The 22,644-nt window shown below is 37.2% G+C and overlaps 1 protein-coding gene across 6 annotated transcripts in view; it reads right to left on the bottom strand.

Annotated features, from left to right (window-relative positions):
* The window catches only part of dab2ipa (DAB2 interacting protein a), a 110,630-nt gene that overhangs the window by 35,915 nt on the left and 52,071 nt on the right, over positions 1 to 22,644 (bottom strand). For 4 of the 6 annotated variants that reach the window (XM_084138518.1, XM_084138517.1, XM_084138519.1 and 1 more), the window contains one exon: positions 18,813 to 18,931. In XM_084138518.1, coding sequence (XP_083994644.1) covers positions 18,813 to 18,931 — 119 coding nt within the window. Of the gene's footprint in view, positions 1 to 1,071; positions 1,388 to 18,812; positions 18,932 to 22,644 lie in introns of those variants that run through there. The other 2 variants (XM_084138523.1, XM_084138525.1) reach the window with 2 other exon arrangements.

Raw genomic sequence — 22,644 nt, 5'->3', positions numbered from 1 at the left:
TACAGTTTAGTGGTCATTATGCAGTCAAATGCTGCAATTGACCAATCAGAATCAAGTATTCCAGGTTGCGATACACATTCTATGCTTATACCATAAATACTGTTGCAATGCTTTTTAACTTTTCAAACAACTTTAAAATAATTTGTGATCACAAACACATCTAATACAGTTTCATGAAATAAATGAGACAGAATGTTTTATGCCAAATTCCTATGTATACATATTTACTTACAGTACATATCTAATGAGAAAAATGACGTATGATGTGTCCAGCAGTGTGTGTACAGACAATTAATTCATTTGTTTGCCAATAAACGTTTGGATTAATCACTGTAGTAATATAAAACAATACTCTCATTATGTATAATAAATACTACACAGATTCATGACATATTCTCAGTCTGCACCAAGAAGTTTCACAATAACACACTCTCGTAAATACACACCTACACTAAATCACTAAATAAACTGCAAATATCTATATTCTGCCATAGCATCTCGACGAACATACATCATCAGATCTGCCCATCCAACACAGAGAATGCTGGGATGTCAAACAGCACGTGTCGCCACCCAGTAACAGGGTGGAATAACGGATCTCATTATATCAATACACAACCTGACAGTGCCATTAAATGAAAAAAACATTACCAAAAGCACCTCTACAGCCACCTGACCGCAGCGTATGGCGTGTATTCCTCACCCAGCGTGTGTTTTTCAACATCTGCTCCCACACAAAGGACAGAACGGGGAAGCTGCGCGGAGTCAAAAGCCCATGATCCGTTCATAGGGACTGAACACCTCAGTTACCGGCCACAATCCCAGCTGACCGCAGCAGCGCGCTGTTTACCATCGATTACTGCCCTGATAATGCTGACAAAGGCTGAGGGAGCTCTGTGACTCGTCCCTCGTCTCTCTCTCTCGCCCTCTTTCATTCTTTCAGCATGGAAGCTCTGTAATGAGATGCCATTCAAGCACAATGCAGCGCTCCTGTAACACACTCCATCCGCCAAGATCTGGATCTACAGCGTGCCTGTCAGAACCACAGGGATTCTAGTATGGACTACTCACCGGGCATGCCGTCAAGATCCCCGGTCCCCTGGCGACGAAGACAAGGATGAGGAAGGCTGCTCACAGCTCCATTTTGCTACCTCTGCTGCGGCTCAGAGCCACTGGGAACAGCGGACACACACACAGCCGGCTCACACACACAATCTCACTACCCCGCCTCTCTCCTCTCGCTCTGGCCTCCTTGATTTAACTGTCACACTCTCATAGAGGAGCTGCTGTAAACCCCCCACTCATATTTAAAGTGGGCCACAGATCCTTTGACAGACTGTGGGCTGTGCCGATCCCTCTCTCCCTCTCTCGTTGTGTCGGCTGGACTGCTGCTGTGTGCAACGGAAGCAGGCTGAACAGTGAGAGCTGGCCCTGCCCCCTTCCCTCTGTGAGTGTGTGTGTGTGTGTGTGTGTGGCCTTTGTCCTCTGGCTTTTGTGATATACTGGCTTTTTCCCTGAACTGGGAAAATCCACATCCAAAAGTAAAGACAATATTGCCATGCAGAATGCATGTTTGCTGGAAGTTAATGGCTGTTTGGGAACGTGGGTGGGTGTATGTATGCTCAGTAAACCTTGACCTGAGTAGCGTTTGCTTAAAACAATTATAGCCTGCTTTTAGGCAGGCAGTATTGCTCATTCTTAGGGTAAGGGCGGGGGTTCTCAAGTTTGTTGTTTTGGTCCACACTCTGCCAAGTCATTTCAAGTCATTTCTTATGTTTCAAAATTGTGGTGACCCCACTCCCACATAACAGAATCAAACTACTCTCTTCATTTTACAGGCAAATTACACACCTACGAATACCAATATATTAAACTATTTAGTCAGTTTCATTATATTAACTGTCTTGCTCATGCACCATGAGGTCTCTGTTTTAAGATGCTAGAAATGCATTTAGCAGCAAGAATTAAAAAAAAAAAGTTAACTAATAGATATCACCAAACTTCTACAGCTGATTGATTATATTAAGAATAGCAAAAAAATCTTTTGTATTACAAGCATTCTCAAATGTGTCTAAATATGCAAATGATGCATTATCTAAACCCTCCTGTAAAAACTTTCAGAATATAGACCGGAATAAAACTGTAAAGTTTGGTGTATAAGTGCTGCTAAAGTGGAGATTTCTTGTTCAGTGCATGAGAAAAAAACACATTTTAAGAAAGCAGCATTTAAAGAGATGTATTGTAATTCAAATCTACAGACAGAAATAGATAACGTGCAATAAAATAAATATTAAAAAGTGTATTTTGATGTTTTCTTCCCTCTTCCCACACACATGTAAAGTCACATAGCCATAAATCTCACAATTGCCCAGTGCAAGTTTTTTGCCTGTAGTGTCTTGCATTGAATTTAAAATGTTTTGTTTAAAACATGCTACAATTTTAAATTAATCTGTGAATTAGCTGTGAACATGATTTGATCAATTATGAGATAATTTTATCGGGCTTAGTGTTCAACCCACACAAATTTTGTGATTAATACTCTCTATTAAGAAAATGCAGTTTAAGCCATAATTTGATGAACAACAAGAAGAGGAAGAGGGCTGACACACCACAGCCTACAGCATGTCACTTAAAACTATTAGTGTTATGAGCTTACAATGGTGATTGAATTTAGGCATTGCTGATCCAAAAAAAAAAAGGGTTAAAAAGAAGATTAATTAGCAATATACAGTGAAGAATGAGACCACGTTGAAAATTTGCAATTCAAATCTATTTTATACCTGGCAATAAACAAAAAAGATGTTTAAGGATTTTGAAAAGATTTAAGCCAACCAACTTTAGTATGTAAAACTAATCAAATAAAGATATATATATAATTTATATATATAATTTATTCTGAAGCAATATTCTCATCAGTGTTCAATCAGCTTTGATACATTTAAATCTGCATATTGTAATATTTGCACCTTTAAAGGGCATCCCCCACCCCCCCATTGACTCCAGTTTAGAACAGACTGTATCATCTGAATGTCCATTCAGATGTAAAGATTTGCATCCATTAAACATGTTTATAAATCCATGTTAATCAATGCATTGTATTATAGTGACTTAAGGTCCACTCTTTAGCTGAACATCTCGAGCTTAAGCACACTAAGGCTTTTAAAAAGCTTTAGAGAAACCTAAGTGGGTTCCATGTCCTTCAGATCTGAAACAATGAGGTCATGTCTTTGTTCCACAGAAGTGTGACAGAAGTGTGATGTGACAGTATCCGTGCCTAGTGGGTGCAGGTCGCAGACTATAGACACATTCAGGAATACAATTCATCGGGCGACACAATATTCACGCACTAAAACAGAGGACCTGCAGCATGGGAGAGAGGATTCCTATCACCAGCTCGGCTCTCCTCCAAACTCAACCTTTAAAATAATGTATCGAATGTGCGTGAGTCACTCGGCAGACAAATTAATGACATATGTTCTCGCCATTCTCCACCACGCACAGCTTTCCCCTACAGCAAGCCTGTGATTCATTTTCCAGTGTCATGTGTGTGTAGGTGTTTGCGAGACAGCTAAGAGCAATTACTTGTCATCTTGCAGCCTCACCTAATGGTCCCGCACCTGTCTTATGGAGTTGTGGAAGTCTTTTAATATTAATTTGTATTCCTCAGAAAGGATTCCTCAAATGTAAGCTCCCTGGAGCATTTAAGCAGAATGAAGATTGCAATAACAGGGCCTGACTTCCCAACTGGCCTCTTGGATTGTCAACAGACTGAAAATAATCATGAATGCAATGATGCAGATGTGGCAAGCTGCCTCTCATTTGTGTCATGTAGCCGCTCTGCTAGCTATCATTATAAACGGAAAAGGAGATCTGGTGAATGCATGTTATGTGAATAGAAATGGGTCATGACGGTTAAAAACTCACACAGTTTAAGTAAAATCTACGATTCTATTATGATTTACTCATCCTCATGTCATTCCAAACCAATGATTTTCTTTCTTCCATGGAGCACAAATGGAGAAATGTTCTCCAAAAGAGCTCCAACATGACAAAAAACACTGTAAAAGTATTCCAAGACATAAGCTATATTCCAAACATGATGCGTTACATCTAAAGGCACCATATTTGAAAGGATGCAGTTTTTAGTGAAAAGCGACTTGATAGCGACCAATCTATTTGTCACCAAAAAAAAAAAAAGCTATATTGAATATCTTCAGAAGACTTGAAAACAGCGAAAGAGTACAGACTACTTTTATACATTGTTATTTTGGAGCCCATTCGCTTTCAATAGGGCACTTCTCATCACAAGTTTGGGAAGATGGTGAGTGCATGTTGCTTTCTCAAATGCACACTATACATGACCCAAACTCCGAGCAAATGCAGAGATGAATTCATGTGAAGCAGCATTGGAAAACAGGAACATGAGCTGCTTTTGTGTAAAAAAACAAACAAACAAAAAAACACAGTGCCAGGCCTCACTATGAAACATGCAGCGCACATATTTATGCAATTAAATTGCAGCCTTTGCGGTCTGATAATCGTTCTAAGCCATATCGCAATTTCAGTTTTATTTTGATTAATCATGCATCTCTAATGTATGGAAAAGCAGCCAATACTTTATTTTGCGTTCCACAGAAGAATCAAGTCGAACAAATTTGTTACAACACGAATTTTCTATTTTTCTAAACTATTCTTCTAACAAACCACAGACTGTAGCAGAACACAGGAAGTCCTTTTACTCTGTTAGCTCAGTCTGCGACCTCTAACATTCCCCTCAGTGTTGTTAACATTCTCCTCCTGTCTCTTCCGGCTCCATTAGCTACAACTACAGACCACTGAACACATGCAGAACCATAAATCCGCCCCCATATTTCCCTTTTTTATTATTTGTTGCCTTACAGGCTGAAAATATGACGCATCATATTGACCTAGTTTTCCAGTAACTATGCTAACATCCCGCTAGGACAACATAACTGCAAAACGTGTTAATTATGGAGGTGCAGATTGACATTGTTAAGGGTGTAATGCAGTTGCAACAAAGCCTACTCTCGCAAAAGGGTCATACGGTATCCGTCAATTCGAAACGCTGCTCTTAAGGTAACAGCCCACAAAAGGTACACACACTCGGAGTTAGAGATGATGTGCATTCATTAATGTGCATGTAAAGCGAGAAAAGCAGAATGGCTTATTGAATTGTACTTAATATTTATCTTTGTTACTATGGCAACTCTAGAGGGTAAGATTAGCTTTTATACCCAGCGACTGACTGCTTTCATAACTGGAGCAATTTCGCCTGCAAGTTGTTGACACAAATTACCTTGTCATTAAATGATAATGATTGCTTAGATGTTTTGGGGGGGACAACACCACAAAATTGCGTATACTGTCTACACCATGGTGCACATCTCAGTAAGACCGGATAATAACAAAGTGTCACAAATAAAAGCCTAACTCGCAAGGGTATAAGATAGTGCTTCAAATGCAAAAGAAGGCTGTAACAAAGGAGACAAAAAACCTGTCTGAGAGTCTCAACAAGAGTGAACCGCACTAAAAGAAATGCCAATTTTGTGTGTCTCTGCGTGTGTGGTAATTTAAAAAAAAAAAAAAAAAAACCTGTAGATAGAACATAAAAACCACTGCAGTGGCCAAGCAGAACTGCTGGTTGAAAGATTACTGCGTATATAGCAAAGGCTTATCTGATAAATTGATTTGTCATTGATCCCTGAACTCGAGTGAATCTGCCAGACACAGTTACACACTTAGGCCTGTTTCACAGATCTAGTAAGCAGCACAACTGCAAGTTCGCATTGTGCTTTGTGCTTCTTTTAACAGGGATCTAAACAGAAAATAACTGTAATATTAAATATGTAAGGAGTAATTGACTCCGGGCTGTTGAATTATTATAAAAATAATGCACACAAGAGGTGGTAATGCGGCCACGACACGAAGCAGAGATTATTTTGGCATTATTTTTCAATAATTAAATCACCCGGAGTTAATTATTCTGATTATACTATGGTTACCACACCACAAAACATTATTCAGATCATGTATTTTAAGATATTTGTCAGGTTTTTGTTCTTAAAACGCTCTTGTGTGTAGGACTAATTTCTTACGCATCTCCTCCCAAGCCTCTGTTGCTAATTCCAAAATGGCATTTTAGAGCTGACGGAGGCTTGAGCCACTGATAGCAGTCTAATTCAGTTATTAATGCAGTTAGAGAGAGAGAGAGAGAAGAGAGAGAGAGAGAGAGAGAGAGAGAGAGAGAGAGAGAGAGAGAGAGAGAGAGAGAGAGAGAGAGAGAGAGAGAGAGAGAGATTTTATATATTGTATATATATTTTTAATGTATGTATATGTCTCTCAACAGTGTTTGGCAGCAGTGTCTCTACTAATAGCGAAACTATGCTCCAAGAACAACTCCGTTATTACATCGCTAGTGACATGTCTTGTAGCTTTTAAGTTGCTAAACTATTTTACTGATAAAATCGGCATAGCAGCGCTGACAACATGTTTCTGTGCGAGTGTGTGTGAGAGAGTGTGCGAGTACTGTTGTGTGTGCGTTTGAGTGGGAGAAAGAGAGTGTGTGCTTTCCATACATAATAAAACATAATTTTGTGGCAAAAACATGGAAATAATTTGTCGATATTAATTTGCTTTGCTTGTGTCATTGTGGGTTTTGGTTCTTTTGTTGTTGTAGTCTGTAAGGACCTTTGAAATGGTATGATATGGAACTGTAATGCGGTCAAGACCTGCCTGGAACTACTTTAGCCGTGCGTTTCCCTGAAAATAATTGCACACCTTCGTTCGTCAACTAATCAGATTCAACAGCACCGTAGTATAACTCCCTCTAATAATGGTCATAAATTATAATATAATAAATTATTATAAATTAGAACATTGAGTGAGCTGTTAATAACTATTACAATCTTATAAAGAGATATCCTTTACATGAAAAGGAATGCATAGAAACATAAAAGGAAAAAAATGAATAGTATGATTATTTTGATAGCTTAATGAAAACATTTCTAAAGATTTTAAAATATACATTAAATTAAGTAAATTTTACTGCACTTGTAGCTATGCATATTATGCAGTTTATTAAAAGCAGTAACTCTTTCCCCTCCAGCTTTTTTTTTTTTTTTGCCATCCAGCACCAGGATTTAAAAAAAATTAAAAAAATTCACATAACTTTCATGGCACCCAGGATATTTTGTTGTATGAATATCTGAACATACAATATATCAAAAGAAAAAAACATTTTATTCTAGCTTCATGCATTCTTTTTTTTAATCAACATTTGAATGTGGGTACGTTTTTTTTTTTTTAACGCATTGAACATTTTGAACAAAAAGCTGAGAAAATTGTATTTTTGGCAAAGACTACATCCAGATCAAATTCATAACGATGATCAAAACACAGATGGAGTAGATCGAGTCCATCAACACCCCAAAGCTTCACAGTTCTTTCTTCTCTTTGTGGGTTCGACACTTCATTCGGTAACGTTAGGCAGTTTTGATTTATATGCTGTTTAATGATCGCGTTAGTTTACATGTGGGTAAGCAATGCTTCTATCTTCGCCTGTGTTTTGATCCAGAAATCCTGTACTCTTTCAGAAAATGCAAAATAGCGCCTCCTACCGTATAAAAGTGAAAACATGGATTGCCTGAAAAGTCCTTCAATGGCAGGATAGCGTTGGGTCATAAATGATGGAAAATTCTGTCAACAGCAGGGAAAGAGTTAATATGGGTGCTAAAACCTGCCTTAGTTTGAACTAGCTACAACTCATTCAAATGCTGCCAAATGAGTAGACGCTTATATTCAACTGACTATTCACGCTGAATTTCTATAAAATAAAAAAAACAACAACAACAACAACAACAACAACTTGACTGACAATTTCTGCCTCCTATTTGTTTGTTTTTGTTGTTTTTATATCTGACATACCTCATGTAAAATATTCTTGGCAATTATGAAGCAAGAGTGATCTGCATGATGCAGGCGGTTGGAAAATTCCAGAAGATGGTGGGCTGTCGGGGCGGGATCTGTGGGATGCTGAGTCTGAAGCCTCATCTCAACCACTGCACAATGCACAGAAAGAATCAGGTGACAGAAATGACAGCTCGGATCGGAGTGTGAATTAGAAAGACATTTCTTCTAAAGAGCAAATCAATTTGCTCAGGTCATGGTCATTGCAAAAAGAGCCATTACTAGAGCTAAACAGCCTTCTCTGCTGTCAAAATGACTGTGCAGAGCTCTTTTAAGATGTAAACTGCAAATCTATCTATTCAGTTTTATCCTCAATTGCACCATCACATTTATGCAAACTGTTTTTATGAAGTAGTACAAGAAATATCACAAAATCTGAAGATTATCACATTATCCTGTAATTCCTAATTTAATTTACTTTTTTGGCTCAACCCAAAAATGTTACACAATTACACAATTTACACAGCGAACAATCACAACTATGTAGGCATTGAGTACTAGACCCATTACTTTAGTTTGCTTTCATTTGATGTACTGTCTTTACAATAATTAAAGGAACATTCCAGGTTCAAATTATAAGCTTTATCGAAAGCATATGTCAATTACCACTTAGATTATTTTGACCTGTCCCCCTCAGCTTGTAAAAATGACAGGTCTATGCTGATAATTCAAGTCTAGGAAGCAAGACAGAGAGTTTAAAAGCAGAAATATGAAGCTCATATTTTTCTTAAAGAACCCTTATTAAATCTTAGGTCCAAAAATATGTGTTGAGTTGTAAAGTTTCTAAATTATCTTCTGGGTACCAAAAAAAAAAAGGAACTCAAAGATTGCATTTAACTTTACACAGACACAGCTACATTGATCTAAAAGTCCCACATGTGGTTTGATAAAAAATCACAGACAAAGACCATTCATTAGAGTCATTCGTGATTCGGACTACACTTGATTTATATGTGTTTTATTCACTAAACAGATTCGGTTCATAACAGTCATTAATTTGGGGATAGGACTGTGATCTATATGATTCACAGTCCTATCTGTGACTATGATTCACTAAAAATGGGTCACAAGAGTTATTTATTCGGGAATATCATTGGTCACGATGTATATAGTGTTGTTGCAGTAATGATACATACTGCGCACTGCAGGATTGTATTTTAGTACAGTATTTCGTCTGCATTGGCTGAAGAATGCACATGCGAGAATCGTTAACAGAACCGAGCCCCATTTGATTCAAGCATTTAAAAATATTCCAGAATAATATATACCCACTTTCCAACCCTAGTTAACATGTATTCGGTGAAGTCTTGTTTTGTAAACTCACATATTTTAATGTTTATCCTTGTGCAATATCAGTGGCGCATCAAAATTATTTCCTGAGACAATCACCAGCATGTCACATAGCTGTCAATGCAGCTTAACTTGTATTGACCACAGAAAATTCCTTTAATAATACTTCCTGCTATACTGTGTTGAATTTAAATTCAGAAGCGATTCAGCTGGAAACTGTTTTTTCAAGAAGGTTATTCTGTCCTTTGAGCTCAAGCATTACTTTACATCATAACAGTGAGATTTGGTGATTCCTCAGAATAAAGATTTGTGGGATAGAAAGGTCATTGTCCTTGCCCATGAAGATGTCAAACACAGCCCTGCTTACAAGAATTGCATTACTATACATCATCCGTAGGCCTGATCTATATAATATACCATGTCAAGCATTCAAAATGAGAGGGAAATGAAGACAAGGAGGGAAATGTTGCCAGTGTCATTGAACTGCTGGGTCAAAGAGAAAGCTGAATTGATGGTCATGTTTTGTTTCAAGAAATAATGTCAAAAATATTCAATGATATAAATCAGGCTGATACAAATAAATGGACAATATTTAAATAATATATTTCAAATACTTTTTTAAATGAAACAAAAAACTACAATTTTAAATTGAATGTAGGGATTATAAATGTACTACAAAGGAAAAGGGATATTCATTTTGAGATTTGCTAAAAATAAATAAATGTAACAGTGTTAAATTATTAGCATTTTTAAATATTAACTTCTTATTAATTAGTGAGTGAAAGATGAAGGCAAATGTGGTCTAAATGTAAAAACAGGTCACAAATACTGACCAAAACAATATATTTAAAAAGAATCGTCACACTTTACAATAAGGCACCATTAGTTGATGTTGGTTAATGCATTAACTAACATCAATTAACAATGAGGAAAACATTTGTTACAGTATTTATTAGTTTTTGTTAATATTATTTAATAAAAATACAACCGTCCATTGTTAGTTCATGTTAGCTCAGGTCCATAAAATAATATTAACAGATAGCTTACAACTTTTGATTTTAATAATGTATTAGTAAATGATGAAATTAACATTAACTAAGATTATTACATACTTTAGAAGTATTTTTCATTGTTAGTTCATGTTATGTCGTTAACTAATGTTAACAAATGAAACCTTATTGTAAAGTGTTACAATAAGAAAAACTAAAATAACCGATATGGAACTAATATATTGTGCATCATGAAAAAAGAAAGAAAGAAACATACAGGTTTGGAACATCATGAAGGAGTGTGTACAGTGACAGAATATCTTATTTTTGGGTGAACTGTTCCTTTACCCATGTAATCTACTGATCTCTTATTAAACATTGCAATAAACTAATATATATATATACACTGTAAAAAATTTGCTGTAGTTATGCAGCTGTTTGCCAGTAACTTACTGTAGATTTAAATTTATGTTATTTACTGGCAACAGTTTGTTCAAAGTTAAATTAACATTAAACATTAACAAGTCTTTGTCTTTACAGAATAAAACTATAAAATAACAATCTAATGCAAAGCATTCTGGGAACCAGAAATCTTCATCAACCTTTTTCTGTTTTTTTTCCTTCAGATTTTGGTTCCCAGAATGCTTTGCATGAGGCTGTTATTTTAGTTTTATTCTGTAAAGATAAAGACTTGTTAATGTTTAATGTTCATTTAATTTTGAACAAATTGTTGCCAGTAAATAACATCAATTTAAATCTACAGTAAGTTACTGGCAAGTAGCTGCCAGTAATACTGTAATTTCTACAGATTTTTCTAACAGTGTATATATATATATATATATATATATATATATATATATATACACACTGTATATACAGTGGGGAGAACAAGTATTTGATACACTGCCGATTTTGCAGGTTTTCCCACTTACAAAGCATGTAGAAGTCTGTAATTTGTATCATAGGTACTCTTCAACAGTGAGTGACGGAATCTAAAACAAAAATCCAGAAAATCACATTGCATGATTTTTAAGTAATTAATTTGCATTTTATTGCATGACATAAGTATTTGATACATCAGAAAAGCAGAACTTAATATTTGGTACAGAAACCTTTGTTTGCAATTACAGAGATCATACGTTTCCTGTAGTTCTTGACCAGGTCTGCACACACTGCAGCAGGGATTCTGGCCCACTCCACCATACAGACCTTCTCCAGATCCTTCAGGTATCGGGGCTGTCGCTGGGCAATACGGACTTTCAGCTCCCTCCAAAGATTTTCTATTGGGTTCAGGTCTGGAGACTGGCTAGGCCACTCCAGGACCTTGAGATGCTTCTTACGGAGCCACTCCTTAGTTGCCCTGGCTGTGTGTTTCGGGTCATTGTCATGCTGGAAGACCCAGCCACGACCCATCTTCAATGCTCTTACTGAGGAAAGGAGGTTGTTGATCTCGCGATACATGGCCCCATCCATCCTCCCCTCAATACGGTGCAGACGTCCTGTCCCCTTTGCAGAAAAGCATCCCCAAAGAATTATGTTTCCACCTCCATGCTTCACGGTTGGGATGGTGTTCTTGGGGTTGTACTCATCCTTCTTCTTCCTCCAAACACGGTGAGTGGAGTTTAGACCAAAAAGCTCTATTTTTGTCTCATCAGACCACATGACCTTCTCCCATTCCTCCTCTGGATCATCCAGATGGTCATTGGCAAACTTCAGACGGGCCTGGACATGCGCTGACAGGCCACATCCATGACGGCGTAGTGTGTTACTAATGGTTTTCTTTGAGACTGTGGTCCCAGCTCTCTTCAAGTCATTGACCAGGTCCTGCCGTGTAGTTCTGGGCTGATCCCTCACCTTCCTCATGATCATTGATGCCCCACGACGTGAGATCTTGCATGGTGCCCCAGACCGAGGGAGACTGACCGTCATCTTGAACTTCTTCCATTTTCAAATAATTGCGGCAACAGTTGTTGCCTTCTCACCAGGCTGCTTGCCTATTGTCCTGTAGCCCATCCCAGCCTTACACAGCTCTCTGGTCTTGGCCATGGTGGAGAGGTTGGAGTCTGTTTGATTGAGTGTGTGGAGAGATGTCTTTTATACAGGTAACGAGTTCAAACAGATGCAGTTAATACAGGTAATGAGTGGAGAACAGGAGGGCTTCTTAAAGAATAACTAACAGGTCTGTGAGAGCCGGAATTCTTATTGGTTGGTAGGTGATCAAATACTTATGTCATGCAATAAAATGCTAATTAATTATTTAAAAATCATACAATGTGATTTTCTGGATTTTTGTTTTAGATTCCGTCTCTCACAGTTGAAGTGTACCTATGATAAAAATTACAGACCTCTACATGCTTTGTAAGTAGGAAAACCTGCAAAATCGGCAGGTTTATAGAGAGAGAGAGAGAGAGAGAGAAAATAGAAGCTCAATTGTGAGGTGAGCATTCAAATCTTGAGAAAGCGATGCGGCTGGTAAGATTTTACCATCAACAAAACATGCACAGTCCTTAGAGCTTCAGAATTTGTAAAAGGTTTTATGACCACACTAAAGGTAAATGAAGCACTGAGCCATGGTAAATAAGCTGCAAAGCTTGCTCAGTTTGCTATTAAATGCAGACCTTGAGAGATAAAACCTTCATCTCATGTGAAAAAAAAAAACATAATCAGTTCAATAACCAGTAAAAGTCCTTGGCCAACCATAGAAATGCTCTGAATGTGCACGACAATCCTATTCATAGCTGATATTTGAGGTTGTTGGAGGGTCAAAAGCAGAAATATGGAGGAGGTTTTAGTGGGGTAGAGACAGTAGAAACCAATAAAAACAGAGGTGGGGGGATAGAAAGCCTGTCAGATAGATGGAGTACCGTGGGGGAAGACAGGCTGAGACAGAGACAAAATGAGAGGGACAGACGGACTGAAGGAAGAGAGGATGTGCAGCTCTGCCGTGGGTGTTTTTCTGTGTGGAATGCAGGTTTGAATTTAATGAGGCTAATCCATTATGGGCAGACTGCCACAGCCCTCACATCACACATGTCTTTAAACCAAACCCAACCACCATCCTGCACCCGCGCACTGCACCCTTCCCCCATCTCCTGGGACATCACATACTGAGGGACAGTGCCTTCCAGTGTGCCTTTAATCAATACGAGTCAATAGTGACAACTTGCTCATGTATTATTAAAGAGGTTGGCTTTTCATAAAGAGGTCGACATGTTCCGTTAGAATGAACTAAAAGTTTCATATCATTATATTTTTGCAATAGCTGTTGGTAAAGGCTATTTATTTGAATTAACAGTCAGGTAGGGGCAAAGCTGTAAGATCATTTTTTAAAAATGTTGTAATTTTATACAATTATGAATTCATTACCCCAAACAATAGTTTAAAATTGTTGTACATTACAACTGACAGTTTTGCATTTCCTACATAACTATTTTTTTCTGTAAATTCAGCTGATATAATTAATAGAATAGAATATGTCCCTCTATTGGGCCAACATGTCTTAAAGAAACAGTATCTTTTTTCTGCAGTCGACAACAGTAGAAATACTAGACTTTATGTTTATATTAGACTACTCTACGGTAGAGGACTTTAGGTTTGTCACTACTAGATATTGACTTTCAAAAAATTCAATTCTCAGAAATATTCACTGGAGTGAAAAGTGTAACAACTAGCCCTGATCTCCCCCTATTGGAATACATGACTGCTATTTTAGTTTTCTGCAGATTAGAAAAACACAAAAATCTATTCAAAGTTTTCATTTGGAATGTGCAATCTTTTAGAGAGTTTGCATCTTCAGTCCATTGCAAAAATGTTTCCTGACGGATGTCAGAATGGCTTTCTAAAAATGTTTTTCTGATACTTTTGATCTCAAATCCTTTTTTAAATGTTTATCAGATGTTTGTGCACAAATATGGTGCTTAAAATAGATTTTACACACCGTTTTGTGACCGTGATACGATCTGCGGTGGAATTCACAGGTCACTAAATAAACAAACCAACATAACAGCTTCTGATTACTGCATTCGTCTACAGAAGAAAGACAAAGACCCCCCACGCCCCGGCCCGCCCTACACACACAGACACAAAGCCAGAGAGAAATGAAGACAGTAATCTGTGGAGTAGGGTGCACACTTAAACACTGGCACGCCCTGGGCGATCATGTCTCTTGGTGTTAGTGGAGTGCAGTAAGGCCATGCATTCTCTCTATTACAAGACTCCCAGGCCTGTAATTAAGTGGGACATGGCAAAACAGCCGTCAGCGAGAAGGGGAGGCTGACCTGGAAACCACACTCTGTCCAAACAGATGATGCAAGAGACCCGTAAAAAAATTAAAAAAGAACATGATGCTTCAGTAATTGGTTTCAAGCAGCATGTTTTTTAGATTCAAAATAAAGGAATTTGCAGTAATAACTCTTTATAAATGTACAGAAGTGCGAGCCAGAGGTGAAGAAGATGGCCTTTGCCAAACAAAAACATGCTTTGAATAGCGCTATCCATCACGCTGCCGTGACGACACCACCTCCTTTATTTCTCGTTCAATTACATGAGGATGAAGAGATCTCACTGCCGTTATTGTTCAGATAATGGTTGTTGGGAAACAACAACAAAATCAATGGGTAAAGCCCAAAGTCCTTTTCAAAGGCTGTAATGTAAAGAGATCCCCTAAGGCTGAATGGCATGCGTTTTGTCTAAGTGTCAGTTTGATGTCTCCACTTGGACTTGTAGGTGAAAATTAAAGAATCGTTTTGGCATTATCAAATAATATTACATTATATAAAATATCATTACATAATGCATTGAAATGGTTAAAAATGTGATGGTTAATGGTTAAAAACTTTGATTCATATATTTTCATAATTTAATATATATCAAGTACTACTTGATACCGTTCAAAAGTTTGGGGTCAGTAAGATTTTTTCATGTTTTTTGCTCACCAAGGCTATATTTATTTGATCAACAATACAGTAGAAACAATAATTTTGTGAAATATTATTCTATTGGAATACTTTTAAAAATGTAATTTATTCCTCTGATGGCAAAGCTGAAATTTTCAGCATCATTACTCCAGTCTTCAGTGTTTAGAAATCATTCTAAAATGCTGATTTGATGCTCAAAAAACTATTATCTATGTTTAAAACAATTTATTCAGGATACTTTGATTAATAGAAAGTTGAAAAAACAATTTATTTAGAATATGATTTATTTTTGTAACATTTAATGCATCATTTGTTGAATAAAAGTAATAAAAGTTATTTTAAAAAAAACAACAACAAAAAAACATACTGACCCCAAACTTTTAAACGGTAGTCTGTTATTTGTCCATGTCATCTTACTACTTTCCAAGCTTAATAAGCACAGAGACCTACAGCATAAGTCAAATACGTGACATACTGGCACATAACATAAATTATTGGAAGTTATTATAAAGTGCTCCCCCAAAATATTTAAGAACACAAAATAAAAAAATGTGCCCTTCCGCTATTAAATAAAAATCAACTTCCCTTTCATATCACTTCCAGTTTATGTCAAAAATATATTTTGGAGTGGCCAGTTGAAAGCTTAAAAGCTGATTCTTATCTTCAGCCAAAGGGACATCAGATATCTAAATGGAAGCTTTTATAGAGTTAAAAGGTAAAAAGGTAAAATATGCACTATAATAGAGTCCATAAAGGATGAAACCGCAGATTCCACATATACTGATGCTGATGGCCATCAGTGCGGAACAGAACAACACAGTTCAAAACAATGTGCTCTACAAGCAGAATGAGGCTAAAAATCAAAGGCAATAATTCAGTTCAAAGTCATGCATTTTTAACAACTTAAATTTATGATTGTAAAAAGCTAAATCTGTGAAAAGAGATCATTAAACTGATAAGGTCGGTAATTTCTGCACCAAAAACAGAAAAAAAAATCTGTTTTCCAAACACTCTAAGAAACCCTTCAGCTCCGCCCTTCTCTGTCATTGGCCAGACCAAAAGATTGTTCCTCCCCAAACTCAACCCATTGGTTTACATGTTAAATAAAGAGAGCAATGACAGCTTTGATGTATATAATCAACCAATAGAATGCGTACTTACAGCATATTAAACAGGAAAAAGCATTATATCAATGAAAAATTATGCGAATTTAATGAGGAAATAAATAAACAAATCAGTCATATACATATATCCAAAAAGAAAGAAAAGAGAACTGACTGGGTCTTGAAGAATAGGGGAGGGATTTCAAAAATGAATTAAGACAAAAAAATTATAATATTTGAAATAATGCAGATGATTTGTGCACATAAAGACCAGGAAAGCAAACTAAACTTGAAAGCAAAGAAAAACAAATAGACTCAATTTGACTAAATATTAGACTGTGTGATGCTGCAAAATACTGCGGAGGTGATAGACCCTGTCTGAACTACACAACATCGACTTGAGCTTTGCAACCGTCAGGTCCAGGCAGGCTGAACAGACACATCTGGGTGAAATGACCCTTAACTTACTGTGACTGGCAGAACCCAGTCAGGTATGGAGTCTGGCACAGCATCTGAAAAGCAGTATGTGTATGTCATATCCAGCTCACATACCTTGGTGCCATGAAGCTGATGGTCCCCCTCCCAGGATAATATGCTGCTTTAATGAGGCATAAAATCTCTGGACAAGCAAGGCCATTTTTCCCTGCTAACACCACAGCAACACAGAAGCACAAGGTTGACGGTGAGATGTGGAGAAATCTTTGGCGCGGTTGCTATGATATCCACAGGACTGTATGGACTAGAGTGACTCACCAAATTCCCATGTAAAAGATTGTGCTCTTGAGATTCTCTTTCGGGTAAATGAGAATACTTTCCCACACAACACACATCTAGCATGAAGAATAAAGGAAGTCAAGGTGCATTTTTGTAGTAAATCAATGAATATCAGACTCAATATTGTTTCAAACGGGCATGAGATTTTTTCTTTTACTCACTCTTTTCAATATAATTAAAGTTAATGGAACCATAAAATGCACCATAAAAGTACCACAAAAGTGTCTTATAACTAATGGCACCAGATTTGATTTGAGAGCACAACTGAGTGGAAAATTATTAAGCAAGAGCGGCTTAAATTTCACAGAGCTATTGTGTTGGACTATAGCCGTGTGAGTCATATGCACTTTTTAATGACACTTTTATGGTGTTTTTTTGTCATTTTGGAGCTTGATTTGCCCATTCCCCATTTACTTTTTATTACATGGAAAAGAGTAGCCAGCATATTCACCATACGGTTTTGGAATGAGATGAGGATGAGTAAAAAATAAAATACATTTTCGACACATTTGTTGAAAGGTACAACAGGGTGATGACAGAAAATAATGGGTCAACAAGCATAAGCCATGTTCAAACTCATATTGCTAATCTATGAAAATTGTATAGCTCAGAGGATGTCTGATATGCTTCATTTGAATATCAAATGTTCTACTACAGTTTCCTATAGGAGAAATAAAAATAGAATGAGAATGAAACAATTGATGACATACAATACATGTGGGTGGATTAGATAATTTGGTTTTAAAAGAATATGGGAAATATTTAAGTTTGCAAAAAGATCTCAGACTTTTGATTGTAGCTTTTGGAATCTGTAAATCTGAACACAGAATTTCAGATGGTATCTCAAACTGGGAAAGTGGGAAAATACGCTGAAAAGCACTGAGACCTCAGCAAGCCTCTATTTGTTTTTTCTCATTGCATAAGGGGAAAAAAATTGGGTTAGTAAAGAAGTGAGGTTGCGAGATATCGCTTTCCACAGTGGCAAAGTTAGTGTCCAGTCCTCCCTCTGAATAACAAACAGTATAGACTCAAACGCAATTGCAATATCATCTAAACTCTTTGACTTTACCATTTGCCATGAACTCTGTTCCCTTCTGTGCACAGTGCTACAAGCTTGTATAAAAGAAGCACACAATGAGGCTGAGAAACTGCTGTGTGTAGGTCACTGTGTTGAAGTCACATCAAAACAACATATGGACCCAGCATCCCGGAGCCTGAAATTTCTTCTCCTGACAACCTGAACAACACGCAAGGAGCCGAATATTTCACAAGCATCTCTCACAAATTAGACTGTGGCTGGACCATTTATCCTGTGAGTAATCCAATTCATTTCTCACTCTGATCCCTATTCATGGGGGAGAAAGATGACTCAGACATTTTAGCACTGCAATAAGTGACTCTAAACAATCCTAATAGAGATGAATAGAGAGGCTAAACGTTTGGAGAATAACGTGATGAATGTTGTAGGAGATCCGGCAAGCTGCAATTCGAGACGTTAAGCTTAGACCAGACAAGAGGAGATCTGTTCATCAACTTGTTGGCACAAAATGGAAACATTAATGCTAATTCTAATCACAGAGTGATTAAAAACAACATGAATTGTAAACGGCACATAAGAAAGGAAGTACTGACAGCTGTCAATGTAATGGTGGATTTCATGGTGTTGGATGAATAAAAAATAATAAAGCAACAACAGGAAGGCGAAAAAGATTGTAAACTGCAACAAGCAACAAAATCGGCGGCTCCACCTTACCTGTCATTCTCCGCGCTCTTGAAGCCCGGTAAGATGTTCCTGAAGCTGCTGTGCCGGTCGAGCTTCGGTTGGCTTTTGGTGCGTTTAATGGAACCCTTCAGTCTGCGGCTGAGAAAGCCCTGGACAGGAAGTCAGAGGGAAAGGACTGTATTACACTCACAGATTCATTAACCACTGGAGCAGCTGCATGTGAAAACTGAGGCTTGGCTTTCCCTTTCTATTTGTTCTTTCCTCCCTCTCGCTCTCCTCTCATCCGTAGTGTTTGGTTGAGCCGTGCATAGCTGCGCGATTGGTGTGGCGCACACATCTGCTCGCAGCGCTGGGCTGAAGGAGCTTCACTGATGTGATACTCCCCTTAAAGCCGCTGTTACCATGGAAACTGTTGGCTGGCATGGAGAGGGGGAAAAATACTGGTGTACTGCAAGTTCATAGGAGGAGAGCTGAGCTGGTGCTTTTCAGAGGCTGTATAGATTAGGACAAGATTAAAAGGACTTGAGTTATTCTTGAAAGACCAAAGTCTATCTTGAGTGAGATGCTTTGAGAAGGAAAGAAAAAAAGTGCATTTCTCAGGCATATAGATGCAATTAATGAATGGGAAATCTGAATCAAGGCCTCATGCATGAAGTGAATGAATGGCTAATTGATCTTAATAAAGCACTTAGTGCCTGCTGTTGCTCAACAGCCGATTAAGGGGCTAACAGAAACAAAGTCAGTCACATTTTAAATGCAATTTAAAAGAAAAGAAAGAAAGAAAGAAAGAGATAGAATATATTTACATAAATTATGTAATAGTTTATTTTTATAAAAATATCATTTACACTGATGCATAGTTGGTTAAAGTGCTTGTCTGAAATGCTGTGGCAGAAATCAGATTATTTGCTTGAAACTGAAAAATCTGTCATCACACTACCTATATGACCCTTTACCATAACTTAATCACATTTGCTAATAAATGTTGTGGTCCTCATCATATTCCTAGGCTATTGAGTTACAATTGAGGCAACAAAATCAGATCTGGGGCGATGGTTAGTCCCATGTGGCTTCTTATACTCAAGTGAAACTATCCCAAACCACATTGTGTTACTATTCAGCTTGGTGTCTAGTTGCGGACAACCGATTTATTCAATGGCCAATGCTGATGCTGAAATCTACAGATCCTATATAATGCCACATTTATAATACATTTTATAATTATAAATTATATCTTATAACTATGATATTTAAATGCAAACATGTCCATCCAGTGAGAAGGCTGTCTGTAGATTGAAAAATTACATAAATCTCTTCAGTCAGTCAAACTCACTTATTGCTCAAAGCTCACAATTTCATATCAGCCGATAATATAGACGTATGGTAAGTAAATATTTTTGTTTTTAAGAGATGTCATGACTTGACTGCTCTCAATGGGTCAGCTTTCAGACATCTTATATCAATACATCTTCAAAGAATATCTCTAAATTTTTCAGTTCTTTGTTTTTTCGGGACATTTTTCACATGAAATTTGCCAATATTAGCTGAACTTCTAAATAGAATTATTCATGGAGCCAGTCAGAGTGAAGGAAGAGCTCTGTTTGATGATGCTGTTGTTTGGAGCAGACGTGTAACTGGGGGCTGCAGCCGCAGTCTGGATCAATGACAACACAGTCTGCAGAGCTCCACTCCTGACACAAACTCAAGCCGGGTAGTTATTCTGCATCTTTCAAAATTAAACAATACGCCCGAGACGTGTCTACAGCCATGTCTATCTTCATCACATGCATTTCCTTACAATGGAATGTTTTTCACAAAATGATGAATGCTTTACCACAAAATACATTTTCTGTGTGAAACTCGCAAACAGTGAGACAATGAGACTCTTTTGTTTTTTATCTATCAGAAACTGGTTGTATTGAGAAAACTGGGAGTTACATACCAGAAAGGAGCTAAAGTAACTGCAAATGTGCTAAAACAATGCCTAACTAGCAATGTGGCTGTTGGTTAACATTATCCAATAGTGTGAAAGGCCATGATATCTGCAGAAAAGCATCATGAATATGTTACAATTACAAGTACAGATAAATAATTCACAATAAGACCAGAAACATGCATTTGGAAAGTAACATAATATGTTTAAAAGGTTAAAGTTTTTGTCAAATCATGAACTCTTCAATATATTCCCTGGACCTTTTGCCAGTCAGGATTACACACTATTCTAGGCCTAACATGTGCGGTTATGTTGGCATCATGCCTCAGTAATAAGCTCTGTCAGCTGTCAAAAGGCTGAAGGTTTGCAGATTCCTTTATGTCTATTGTGTGCATGTACTGAATTCCTGTAATGCTTAGCTGCTGAGCCTGCACTCCTAACCTCCTCTCATCTCCCCCACTCCTGTAATCTTAATGCTTGGCCTCTCTCTGCCCTCTTGTGTCCATGCTTGTGAGTTTGTGTCTGACAGCTTTAATTGTGTGGCTGTCAGTTTGCAGACACGGCGTGAAACATTTTGAGGCCGCTAAACATTGATTTGAAGGCCCTGTTTAGATTTGTATAACCTGGCTCTTACTTTGTAAGACAGCAGAAGGCTAAGCTCTATCCTGACCCCCAAACGGCACTGTTAGGCTGTTAGTCACACCAGCACTAGTGAAGAAAACATCTGGGGCTCGTTCCCGAAACCTCCAGAGACATAGACAGCATTGTTTTTTTAGTCAACATGAAGATTGTTCCAAAAGGATTTTTTTTTTTTTTTCAACTGAAGTGAGATTGCAATGTTAATGAAGGTTTTGTCTACTAAAAATAGTCATAGTATTTTTGTCTAATATTCGAGGTAAACATAAAAAAAATTAAGATTAAATATATTTTACAGGGAAAAAAAATTAAGCTTTTTTAAAAATAGCTCATTAAAATTAATATGCCTATGTTATTACAGCCTATTATATATTATAGCCTATGTTACTACTGTAGCCTTTAATGGGTTAAATCCAACGCTATCTCACGACTGTGTGATTAAAAGGTGGCTAATTCGTACGAATTTGTACGATTTCACTAATGCGATTTGTCTAAACCTTTGTGATGGGTAGGTTTAGGGGTGGGGTCAGGGGTAGGTCATTCGTACAAATTCATACGAATTTGCCAACTCGTAAAATATGTACGATTTAGCAAAAATCGTACGAATTCGTAAGAGTGAGGTCGTATGAATTGGTATGAATTAGCCACCTCGTAAAATTCGTATTACGAATTGCCGTGGGATCTGGTTGATTAAATCCCTATTCCTCACCTGAAATTGTGTTTCGACAAGTAACAAGCCAGTCGTGTTATAACCAGTAGAACTGAGATCTGTTTCTCACCCTTATTGTGCCAATGCACCAAGGTTACAAGATAAACATTCCTGGAAGACATCTAATTTAAGATGAAATATTTCAAGAAGCCCCTTATGCCAAGCCTTCCAGATGTCTCCTTGTGCCAGGCGCACACTACAAGACAGTTCAATTGAAAACTCACAGTTTGCCAAATGGTTTTCTTGTTTTCTTGTTCAAAGTGAGTTTTTTGCTTGAAACAAATATTTTGCCAATGGGTTAAGACAACTTAATTCAAGATACATTCTGAAAACAAGACTTAATATCTTATTTATTTTATCGGTAACACTTTACAATAAGGTTTCATTAGTTAACATGAATTAAGAATGAAAGAAAGTCTTCTACAGCATTTATTAATCTAAATTAATGTTAATTTCAACATTTACTAATACATTTGGATTAAAATCAAAAGTTGTGTTTGTTAACATTAGTTAATGCACTGTGACATGAACAAACAATTAACTTTTTATTAACTAACATCAACAAAGATGAATAAATACTGTAA

This window comes from Abramis brama (genome assembly GCF_963993115.1).
Source record: "Abramis brama genome assembly, chromosome: 16".
Lineage (NCBI taxonomy): Eukaryota > Metazoa > Chordata > Actinopteri > Cypriniformes > Leuciscidae > Abramis > Abramis brama.
The sequence above is the reverse complement of the archived record's forward strand: the minus strand, read 5'-3'. Positions and strand labels throughout refer to the sequence as shown.